Genomic DNA, 12,916 nt, shown 5'->3' with positions numbered 1-12,916 from the left:
ATGGATTCAAAAGCTTAAAATCTTTCAAAATTAAACGTAATACTGAGGCACCCCATCATGCTAATTACAACTCTGAGTAAGAAAAAGAAGCATAAATAATGTGTTTCACAGTCCTCGTTTTCCGCGATTTGAATACATTTATTTTTTTCTATGAAAATGTTTCAGATTTTTCGTTTTAGACCCTTTCGATGAAACATGATTCAAATACGGATATTATACCCATGGTGAAATACATGTTCAGCCAAACGTGTTTTGAGGTTACCAACTGCATTTTTAATGCAATACAACATTGGAGAGGGAGACTCCGGGGCGTGTGGAGAAATTTTGATCTCTCATTATAGAAGGAAACTTTATCATTGTTTACGTTTAAAATGGATGTGATTTTTCCAATTAACACGTGCATGGATCAAAACTGAAGATCAGTACTATTCCCATCACAAACCAGTGGTGAACAAATTGCCCACCGACTGGCTTGCGGCAGGGGATGCATTTTTGTAATGGAACGTATGCTTTAATAGGTCATATAGCTAATTAAACATTCGGAAGGGGTTGTAAATTGATTGCCGTAATACATATAGATTAAGCAGGTTCCAGTTTGAGATCTCCCGGAGATTGGCGGCAAATGCAGGCGTGGAGACCTTCAAGGTCACTGAAGGGAAAGATTTTTTCCCAGAGTGAATAGTGCTTCTTTTTTTTATAATACAAAGAAAACGTTTTGGCGGAATCCGAGGAAAGTAGACAGTGATATATTCTTCCTCCGAGCCTGCCATCAGGATTCCCAAAGAGGAAGGTGACCCACAGGGACATATCACCCTTTGAGAATCTCATACCTCTGAAGTGTTGGCATCTGATCGATGGTTCGCGCCTAAAAATGACGACGCAAATCAATGATAGATTTCTCTCTGAATAGCAAATAGAGGGCAGCTCCACCTATTTGTGACTTGGACAGGGTTGCTAAGAATCTTTTACAAGTCCGAAAAACTTATCTGACTAGTAAAAGGGATTTTGTAACTAGTAACATGCTTATAGTCGATATCGGCCAGCCCAATTGAGCTCTTACACCCAGCCTGCTTGCGTCTTACAGGTCCCATTACATGAGGAGCTAGCTATCCGTTCCTCGCTTACAATCATCTCTCCACCCGCGGGGTTTGGCACACAGAATAGCCATTTACTGGTAATCCCCACTCATGCTTTGAATATGTCATAACACCAGCCATATATTATGCCTTGTTTGCGCTCGGGTTGCACTCTCATGAACCAGTTTTCGTTTCTATTTGCTTCCCCAGCGTCTATAACGAACGTGCCACATCTGGCTTATCGATTGACAATTTCTCAAGTGTCTCACACTTCCAAAGACGTATGATGAACTACCACTTGTTCTATATCTTCTGGTGAGATTAATCGTATTCTATTATACTAAAACTACACTGGTCCTCAATAACAGTACATTGCTATTTCAAGTACCAGACACCGCCACCGAATACAGGAAAATTATACCTTCTCCCTTTTTTGTTTCCTCATCCCCACTTTAGATTCGTTATTATTCTTCTGGCAAACAATTACTTGAGTCTTGTGCCCTTCCAGGTTGCAATTATCACCGGCGGAGCGGTGAGCACTTTTCCGCCCTCTTATATTCTTCACCTTCCTATTGTTTGCTTACATCCTTCTTTACTATCTTCTCCTCTTCTTCTCCCTCGCCTACAGACCACCAAAATTCTTTTTTCGTTGAATACAGGTATCACGAGTCTACCAATATTCCACAGTGTTCCCTGACATTTTTGCACAGAGCACTGGCATGTCTTAGAGTCCTTAGTACATCCGCCTTTTCCTTTTCTTTCTGTTTGTCTACACATAGAACTCGCGTTTCTGCGTCAATTTTCTCTTCCTTTGGTATCTTCTTGTGTCTCCTTCTAAACCCATCCCCTTCCCCCATCCTTTTCACACAAGCTCACCTACACGTATTTCTCATGCAGTAGAACACTTCAAATAAAGGTTCTTTTCGGTTTTGGGGTTTCCCACAATCACAATTCACCGTTAAATACATCAAACAACGCGTATGTACATCATGCTACATTTACCATCATTGTACCTTGTATCTTTCCCAGCCCTGAGGAGTCGCGGAAAGAATATTCCACATGCGACGAAACACGTGTTGGCTAGCTTTCTTGCTTGAGAATTAAAAGAGTCTCAACTGTTTCCGCACCATATAAGATTCCTATTGCATTTTTTGGTGTGGCTCACTGGTTAGAGGCGGCAGACCCGAGAGCAGAGGACGGCCAGGGACCAGGGTTCGATTCCCGGCGCGGCAGGTTTCTGGACCAGGGTCAGCGGACTCGATAATTCTCTTGCCTCGGTGCCCACTCTGATCAACGATCACGCTCGGCAACTCTGGGCATTAGCTTGCCTCATCTTCACTAACGGCCCCACCAGACCGCCGGGGATGCCTGGTCTCACCCTGGAGATACCCATTAAGGGACCATCTCTCAGGGAAGCCAGGAAGGGTTTTGCAGCGGTCGAAGCGCCTTAGGACCCTACGGGTAAGTAGTGCGCTATATAAATGCCTATACATTTACATTTACATTTACATTTACATTTAAATGTATACATGTCTACACTGACATACTGTTCTATACTTAAATTGTTGTGTGCATGGGTACCTAGGTATAATTTTGCAGTGTGTTGGTACTTTCCATCACATAATTGGGGGGTTATAGGGATTATCCCCTCACCCAGCTGCACTACACTTCGACATTTCCACACCCTAAACCACTGCGTCCACTGTTAGCAGAGCGCCTTGTAATTTCCCTGGTACACATAAACCCTTTTGTGAGTATATCACTACAAATGCCTGTATATACACAATAAACAACACACATCTTCCTTTGCTGTGGCCAATTAAACTAAGACCTTAGGCTCAAAAGAAGGCTACTAGAAATGGCTTGCAGAATTGTTAGCGGAAGCACTGATTAACATACCTGCAGGAAAAATGTCACAAACGAAACACCTCCAAGTGCCAGAAACAACAACGAGAACATACTGCTTTCTCTTCTCAGTTCCACTGGATCTGTTAATGCAAACACCTAAAGGAAGATTCAGTGGTTTAATTAAAATAGCACAAAACAATATGTAAAAGAGCATATTTAAAAATGTAACAGAAATCAAGGTGTCATACACTTCCAATTTGAAAGAAAAGTCAAAACAATAGCATAGTAAAGCTTTAAGCATTGTATTTGGGAATTCAATTAGTGTTTCCTCTCAAGAATAGGTTGAGTATCAAAATACTAACGTTCATGTGTAACCCCTTAAGATCTCAATTTCTCTGAGCCCAATGACGTTTCAATCTGCACATTACAGTAGAAAATGAGAGACATATTGCAAAGGCCACTGACTCTGGGGAGCTGCTTCAGGCCTGGCTTCCTTTATCTACCTTGTGGCCCACCTTTTACTCAACTTGTACACAAGAACAGCAGTAATGTTTTAACAGACAGAAAGGTATGTCAAACCCGATGATCAGTTTATTGCCTCTCTGACTGTCTAGGGTTCCAGTCCAGTTCTAGTTCCGTTTTATGTAACATTCAATTCTGCGGGCTAGCCTGCTTTTAAGTGCCCCCCATTTGGGAAAATAAAGGAAATAAGGCACTGGTGCATAAACTGAAGCGAAGAAGATCAAACAATTTTCTTACACTGGAAACGAGAACTAAGGAATTTTGGATCCAAAGCTGGAATTTTAGTCACTAGCGCATCTCCTGTTCAACAGGATGCAAGATAGGGGGAAGTGTATTAGGGCCGCATAATGCTGAGGGATTCTGAAGACATGACACATCATAAAATTGAAGATTGAGCGGTATGTAGGTTTGAATGTCACCACCATGCAGGAAACATTAAAAATTAAGTAATTACAAGGCATCTATTTCAACTAGAGTCACTATTACTGTTTGAGCATCACAACACAGCTAAATATGTGTATTTTTATATTTTTTGTGTCTGTGCACGTATGTGAATACATATATCTTTTTTTTGTTTAAGTTCTTGTCTACCTGTGGTCTAGTCCAGCAGTTGTGCCGGAGCACCTTAAAAAGTTGGGAGTCTCCACAATATATTCAAGGCAAATACCAAACAGAAGAAGATATGAGCAATTGAGTGTAGCATGTATTATTCGGGAATCACAAGCAGCACAAAATGTTTAGGCTCCAGATAAGCCTTTATCAAGGTGATTCACCACACACTTATGGAAATAAATAACAAACTCAATTATGGACATAGAAAAAATAATATCTTTTTGCGATTGCGCTATAAATTTCAAAACCAAATAAATAATAGAAGGTTTATGGTGGTCTGAGTGTGGGAAAGACTGTGTTACCTGTTTGCATTCTTGATCATCCAATCAACATGTGGATACGGTCCCTTCTATGATAAGCGACTCGTGTGGAGGAGTGTGGCTCAATGGTTAGAGTGGCAGACCCTGATGCAGAGCTCTGGCCTGGGACCAGGGTTCAATTCCCGCCTTGGCGGGTCTTGGGCTCAATTTCCTCGGACCTGACAATTCTCGCCTCGGTGCCTATTCTAATCATGGGCCCCACGCTGCAACTCTGGGCAATAGCTTGCTTAACCTCCACTCCGGCCCCAACAGCGCTATGATGCCTGGGGGTGCCCAGGAGTGGACACTTCACAGGGAAAGCCAGGAAGGGTTCCACAGCGGTATGAGTAATAGCGCCAGGAAACCGCTTGGTGGCAGTGCGCTCTACAAATACCTTGACATTTACATTTGCAGCGAGACAATTTGCAAATACTCTGGGGGTGTCGTGAACTAATAATACTGACCACGTACCATGACAGTGAGCAGGATGGATGGGTATGGGAAGTATGCGTCCTTCAGATTGAGGATGGTCATGAAGTCATCTTGTTTCAGTAGGACGATGGCATCTTTGTAGTGTGACCATATGAATATGTTGTGGTGGGGGGGGGTTGTCCCGAGGGACCCACTCAATCATAAAAGGTGGGTTCCCTGGGGCCTACCCAGGGCACCCACCATAGTCTTTTGGGGGGCCATGGAGAGAGCCCCAAGGCCCCGCTGCCCCAGCTAGTTTCCAACATACTGTGCAATTCGTCATTGCTCCCGCCTGCAGTGAGCAGCTCCCTATGCTGCTCCCTGCAGGCAAGAGCAATATGCGGGCAGGAAAACACATCAATAGAATGCTCCCAGTGGGAGGGAGAATTTCGAAACTCCCGCCAGCTAGTGCAGACTTGGTGTTTGCTCCCACTAGGCAGGCTTGAGGCTTGGTTCAATCTAAAAGGTAAATGTGTTTCTTTGGGATCCAGATAAGTACTGGAACAAGGTGAGGATTTTGCTAGTGTCCCGAAGGACAAACATTGTTTTCTGCATGGCACTAAGGACCTTGCACAGCTTTTCAAAGATCAACCTTTTGGTGGTGGCCGATCTGGGTATGGAGGGGCTTCGCTGGTAGTTTCCGTACCAGTGACAGTGCGACTTTTAGTGTCTATTTCAGCTCTGTGTATGCTGGTTTGGGGTCTTGAGGCAGCATTGAAAAACAACGCGGCAAGAAGCCCTTGGTAAGGTTTTGGTGGAGTTATACCCAGACTTTTGAGTCTGTGGAGTGCCGGTCAGAGGAGCCAAACTTGAGGGTTTCTGCCATTTTTGACTCGACTCAGACCTCAAAGCCCTTCTCCCGTGGGGGCAGAGTTCTCTATCTGTCGTAGGGTGATTTGGGACTCACCGACTGACCTTGTGACGCTGAAGAGGTGCAAGGAGTCAATCTGGATTTTGGGTCCTGGGCTGGTGCCTGACTGACAGCGAGTTATTGCATCTCTTCTTTTTCTGCCTCGTAGACCTCTGAGAAGATGGCCTCCAGACTCCCAACTTCCAGACTCCTTCTTTGGCGCTGGATGGGTCTTTGGCCCAGAAAATGTTGGGAGTTTCGGAGGAGGCTTGCTGCTGCATCTTCTGGTGGAGCCCACCACCTTTTCCTCGGGTGACAAGGGCCTTGTTTTAGCATAAAGCATGGCACACGTCACAGGGGTGTCCTCATGGGTTGGTGAGAGAGGCACAGGTTACAAACACTGTGTTAGCCACTCCATGGTTATTTGGTGTTACACTAAGCCAGAATTGAAAGGTTGTACATTCCAAAGCCATGACCCAAGTGCATTCTTCAAAGAATAGCCAAGAAGACTCACGGTTTTCCAAGCGTTTTGCACAAAGGCGCAGTGCGTCAAAGGTTAACCAGGTCAGAAGTCCTGATGTCACAGGGAGAACATCAAGGCAGCAACTGTCACCAAAAATACCAGTGTGGAATTCGACGGTCCAGGAGCTGAGTTTTTGAACATCTGAGCCCGAGGGCAGAATTAATAATCTGAGATGGAGATGCTGTCCTCGTGCACTGTGGAATAAGGATGGAGTCACAACAGGTCTTCTGACTCAAACTCCATTGAAAAAAAATATGTTGCAAATGTTCAAGTCCGACATTAGATGATAGGTGTATACTGAGCATATGTATCTACAGACACAAATGCTACAAAAATGTAGAAATATATACATTCCAAAGAAAGCTTTGGCAAAACAAGACTGTCTGCACTCAATGATCTGCTGCTTTGACATTTTCTTGTGTACAAACATCGCAAACTTAAAAGCGCCATGATCAGACTTGTTCACAGGTTGACGCTGCAGTCTTTTTTCCATGTATGTTAGGGAATCCTAGGAGATAACTAACATCAGACACACTGGGATCCCTGTCTGTACTACTTATGGCAGTTATTGTTTGGGGCCTCAAGTTCCAATTTCATACTCCCTTTATCATCTATAACATATATAGATTTCTTCCTTGTATAAATAAATACATTCAAACTCGCTTTTTATGGGGGAGGGTCATGCCCGGAAATCCCCTATTTCTAGGTAGAACTTATTTTTAGTTTTACCTTTTGATTTTATTAAAATCATATGTATAACATACGTTTTTATAAGGGCTTTCAGCCAGCACTCTTCTTCCATTGGTTGGTTATTGTGGCATTCACATTCTTAAATTGCGTTTGCTGTTTGGAGACTGATGAGCTGATATGGTCTGTCGTGTTAGCAATGTGATGTGTAGTGTGCAGCAAGCTGATTTTCAGAACTTCTCACAGCTTGAAAGCTTAAAAAACCCATCTTGTAGGAAGGCGGGAAGTGGCCTCTCCAGTTCATGGTTGCGACCATGTAAAACCCTCTAGCACTTCTCAGGGAGTCCCAAAAGGACCCCCAAAGGCAAAAAAAAAACAAAAAACGAAAAAATCGCGGGGTACGCGCACCGTACGTGTACGGCACGCGTACCCCGCGATTTAAAAAAAATAATAACTTTGCACTTGGTGGTCCTTCTGGGACCCCCTGAGAAGGGCTAGGGGGTCAGGGGGTCTCTACCCTGCCCCCTTTTCGCGTTTTCCACTCTTGTTTTGTGCTCTCTTGTGCCTCACTTCTCCTGAGAAACAAGATGGCTGCTCAGGTGGTCCCAGAAGGATAATAACATATATAAACGTTATCCGCTAATAGAATTAGAATTTAAAAAACCTTTGAAATTTATTGAAAAAAATATAGGTTTCACGCCTGATATAGTTAGGAATTAGCATTTAAAAAACCTTGCAAATTCACTGAAAAAAACATAGGTTTCAGGCCTTATATAGTTAGGAATTAGCATTTTAAAAACCTTGCAAATTCACTTAAAAAACCATAGGTTTCAGGTCTTATATAGTTAGGAATTAGCATTTTAAAAACCTTGCAAATTCACTTAAAAAACCATAGGTTTCAGACCTTATATAGTTAGGAATTAGCATTTAAAAAACCATTGAAATTGCTCCTATATAGTTAGTTGTACTAACTATATTTCGCGCACCCGCAATCCACTGCTGATGATGTCACATATTACATCATTCATGACATGGTCAGTGACATCACTGATGACATCTCAAATGACATCACTGATGACATCACTGATGACATCTCATTTGACATCACTGATCACATCACTGATGATATCATTCATGTGATAATACGATGCACCTCCTCACACTCTAATATAACCTTTGATACACCCAGTGTTAAATACAGACTACCATTCTTGAAACCATTGACACACCAATACCAGTTACTACATACGCACTCACTGATTCCTAGGTCTACACACACATTCACTCATTGACCCATAGAATCACTCATACATACAGTCACTCATCAATACAACACTATCATATGCACTCATACACCTATACAGACACTCACACAATGCCACTCATCCATGGAGTTACTCACACACCTAGTTAGTCATGCAAAGAATCAATCACACTTCCATTTCCTCAACTATACAGTTATACACACACCTTACTTATTCAAACATATACTAACACATACTTACTCTCTTATACAATCACTGATACAAGTACACAATGATCCATACAGCCACTCGCATTCACTGGCTCTCATGTATAGTCATTTATATATGCCAACTCTCACATGCACTGTGTTTTACATATGTACTTACTTGGACATGTAGCACTGAGATATCCATTCACTCACCAACACACCCATGCACCCAGTCAACCGCCCATATAGCTGTTTCTACATGCACTCTTGAACTCATACACCTAGTGAATCAACTGCTCACACATCTATGCACAGAGTCACACACCTCCCAGCCACCCACACACACACTCAGTCTCCCATTCAAATACTTGGGCAACCAATCAATAACCCATATAGCCACTCATATAGCTACCGATCAACTCATGCAGCAGCTTACACAACAACAGACATACTGATGCACACATTCAGACAGTTTAGTCACTAACCCATGCATTTAGTAAGACACATTTAATCCCTCACTCATACAGTCAGTCACGCACCTACTAAATCCTTCATCCAGACACTTATACATCCACTCATTCTTCAATATGTAAAACATATTTAAACTTTACAGAGACACACAGTCACTGGATGATGTCATCAGTGATGTCATCAGTGATGTCAAATGAGATGTCATCAGCGATGTCATTTGAGATGTCATCAGTGAGGTCGTTTGATATGTCATCAGTGATGTCATCAGTGATGTCACTGACCATGTCATGAATGATGTAATATGTGACATCATCAGCAGTGGATTGCGGGTGCGCGAAATATAGTTAGTGATTTTTTAAATGCTAATTCCTAACTTTATAAGGCCTGAAAACCTATGGTTTTTTAAGTGAATATATATATATACACATCCACACTAAGCCAGGTCAAAAGCTATACTCAATTCCGCTTGGATAAACAGTTAATCAGTAAAGTGCCAGTGCACAATTTCATATAGTTAAGTACATACTCGGTAAGAGATTGGGTCACATTCATAAACTATTTTTCGATGTTACAAAAAATATATATTTACACAATATTACTCAAAATCTCATCAAATGGAAAAGCGTGAAAACAGTACATAATCATGGTTGGCTCAGGATAAAACAACTTACAACAGCAATCACCTACACATCTAATTCTCAGCAGATCAGTGAAATGAGGGACACAAGATGGTCTATTTGTACTTGTGATTACCATCCTGTGATCAAATATTGCTATTGTATAAAGAAAATTCTCTTGCACTAAGGTCGCACATGGAGTACCTGATGCCGAAAAGGGGGGGTGTCATTCCAAACAAATCTATATCCAATGATTTTACATTAATACATCCTAAAAACATTTAATAAACACTTAAAAAATGTTAATAACAGATCCCTAAAACAATTGTTAAAATAAGTTGTATAGTATAGTTGTATAGTATTGACATTCAATGTTGGTATCTGAAAGACACCCCATTACAGAAACTTATGTAATTCCTCCCCTGTGTTCAAACCATTAGGCATTTTAGTATCTAATAATACAATAAAGTGGGATTCCAGTTGTTGCAATAATTTTTCTCTGTTCCCCCCCTCTGACTGACTTGGGTACTAATCTGATCACAAAATAACTTAACTCACTCAGGTTGTGATTGTGCTTGAGTTTAAAAAGGGAAGCCACTGGGTAGTTGGGGTCGGAGTTCACCACCGCCCTTAAATGCTGAAGAATTTGGTTAAACACCTGAAGCTTTGTACTTCCTACGTATTTGAGTTTGCATGTGCACTCTAATACATATACGGCGTACTCTGTGCAATTGTGCAATATGTCAGTTGACCCTGGATTTTGACTGTCAATTCTTCAAAGGCAGTGGTGTAGTCTGTAACATTTTTACCAAACTTACAGGCCCTGCAACTTGTACATTTAAAAAAGCCAGACCTAGGCGACAACCGGATGTTAGAACCCACTACCTCTGGCTGGTTCTAACCAGCGCAGTCCCTCATGGAGGGAGGGTGTCTAAATGTGAGGGTCGGAAGATTGGGCACGATCTATGATAATGTCAAATCAGATAATATGATCTGCCATGTATATGCTATTATTAGTTTATATGTATAGTATTAAATAATATTTACATTTATTTATTTACTTTCTTAAAAAATATTTCTTTTATTGAGTTTCACAGACAGTCCGCATTACAACCCTCCTCCCCCTCCCCCCCTCCACCCTCTCAAACAAAAGGAGAGAAGCATGCAAGCAATTACATTTCACCAGCAATATGCATATGGCTCACAGGCAGTGTGAAGAACATAGAAAATCAACATTGAAGTATTTCGCACCCCATCCTGACCTTGTTCATATATGTTTATCAATGATCCACAGGTTCTTCCTCCTGTTCCACAGCAGGATCCTCCATTTCCTGCTGTAAACGAAAATGTACTAAATCCCATCCATTCTGCCCATTTGGCCTGATCCACTATACACCAATCTATATTGCACCCCACACTCAGCTCACACCAATCTCGCAAATTTCTGCAACCTCTGTTTCCAGGTGGGCAGCTGACTGGTCATCCACCTCAATGCTATGCATTTCTTGGTCATGGCCAATCCCAATTCCAGTACCGTCTCCATGTATTTAGTTTGTTTAGCCCGGGTCAGCGGCAACTCCTTCAGTTCACCCAACACCTGAACCACTTCACCCCAGAAAGCTCCTACGCCCGGACAAGTCCACCACAGTCCCCACTGCCGTCCTGCATTTGGTACATTATTCTGGTTTGGCGGGGTCTAGCCTATGTAACCACTGCAGCATAACATAATCCCCAAGGACGCACTTGTAGTGTATCAGTTTCAGGCATGAATTGCACTGCCCAATATGGATCCCAACCATGCTCACTCAACTGCATGCCTAAATCACCTTTCCATTCAGCATCGTAATGTGGGCAGCTGTGTGCAGTAACAATAAAGTATTGATCAGTGTAATAAGATTGTGCTCTCCCCTCATATCCAGTGGTGTCTGATTTAAGACGCGCATTTCTAGCTAAAGCGGGAATCCCACCCAAGCCTTACGAATAGCTGGCGCAAGTACATCATATGGTAAAAAACCATCCACTTGCAATAACTCATCTAGCGCAGAAGTCCGCATACTCCACCATCTGATCATTCTCATAGAGATCAGCCACACTCCGCTGGATATCTCCTTCTTCCATGCATCTTAAAAGCAGAGGCAGCCTAGGGCTAATTCCTGTGTGCCAAGGGACCAACTGTTGCACAGCGATGTACTCCTACCCTTCTCTCCTCCATAACATCAATGTTACATATTAAAAAGTTTAAGATTTACTATTTTAAACTATATATATGTATATAATAAAAACAATATTTTAATAGGTTTTTTAAGAATTAGCGTGAAATATTTTGCTTTCGATTTTTTTATACTTATCATTATAAGTACAGGGAGACAAAACATTTGTAAACAATATTTTTTACACAATGTTTTTGTTGCAATATATTATTGTTGTCAATATTGTGTCAGGGATCCATTCCAATCCATCACTATTTTGCCCACAATGACACCTCAGTTTGTACCCAGCCATATGTAAATTAGTCTTGACCCTGCTTGAACAGGAACAGTCCAGCCCAAACTGCCAGGCCAGGTTTTAGAAGGGAGACCCAGAAAACTCAATTAACCCACAATATCCTGTGTCCCAAGTGGAATCATAAAACGAGTAGACATCAAGGACACAGGATAGTCTGCTGGCAGTACTGAACCGAATACCCGCTCATAGCAAAAGAAAGTCAAGGCAACGAGAACACACTGGCACTGTTTACAGTGAAAGAAACATAATCTGAACCATGGAAATTAATATCATGTTAAAAGGGTTTGAAGGAAAATAAAGAACTGGAATCCTCAATTCCAACTGCCAAGGTAACACCATCTTTCTTTTTCTTTCGCAGTGCCAGGTGCCACCAAGCCCACAGAGTAACAACCATAATGTATGGGATACTCATTAAAAATAGAAGTTTGACCATGGTGATGCCATCTTTTGACAGTGGAAAAAAGATGACAAGGAAAAGAGCAATGCTAGACCTGAAAAATATAGTGGACCTGGAAAAGGAAATGCCAAGGGTGTGAGATACAAAATAGCACTACTCTAATAGTAGATAGAATAAACATTATCTGTGCAAATTGCCCCATTAGCTATGGAAGGCTAAGCAAATCAAGATCTTGTTTGGGATGAGGGAGACGACTGCTCAAAAAATGGTACAAACAAGAGATCTAAAGTGAATAATGAGGACTTTTGTCCGAAAGTGGAATGAAACTAAGGACTGTTTGTATATCAACTGTGACAAAAAAAAAAAATCCGGATACTTTAAGCTCTGTGATCCCTTGAATGAAGCATACAAGCCTTAAATTACTTCAAGACTTTCTTTTCCTTTTGCTCAAGACTATTAAAATAAATTAACTTGTAGTCTTTTTTTCTGAAGAAAGAGATCCAGGTTGAACTCAGGCCGAATCACAGGAAAGGGTGAGTACACACCACAAATCCTTTGTTTCCACCAACTCGAAGCTGGCGGTCT

General features: G+C 41.8%; 1 protein-coding gene across 2 annotated transcripts in view; it reads right to left on the bottom strand.

Moving 5' to 3' along the window:
• Positions 1-12,916, bottom strand: part of LOC147688904 (ATP-dependent translocase ABCB1-like) — a 509,764-nt gene that overhangs the window by 116,413 nt on the left and 380,435 nt on the right. For both annotated transcript variants that reach the window (XM_086941799.1, XM_086941800.1), the window contains exon 18: positions 2,976-3,080. In XM_086941799.1, the coding sequence (XP_086797925.1) occupies positions 2,976-3,080 (105 nt within the window). The remainder of the gene's footprint in view (positions 1-2,975; positions 3,081-12,916) is intronic.

Source organism: Lissotriton vulgaris, chromosome 10, assembly GCF_964263255.1.
Source record: "Lissotriton vulgaris chromosome 10, aLisVul1.2, whole genome shotgun sequence".
NCBI classification, from domain to species: Eukaryota; Metazoa; Chordata; class Amphibia; order Caudata; family Salamandridae; genus Lissotriton; species Lissotriton vulgaris.
Note: the sequence above shows the minus strand (reverse complement) of the source record. Positions and strands in the feature narration are given on the sequence as shown.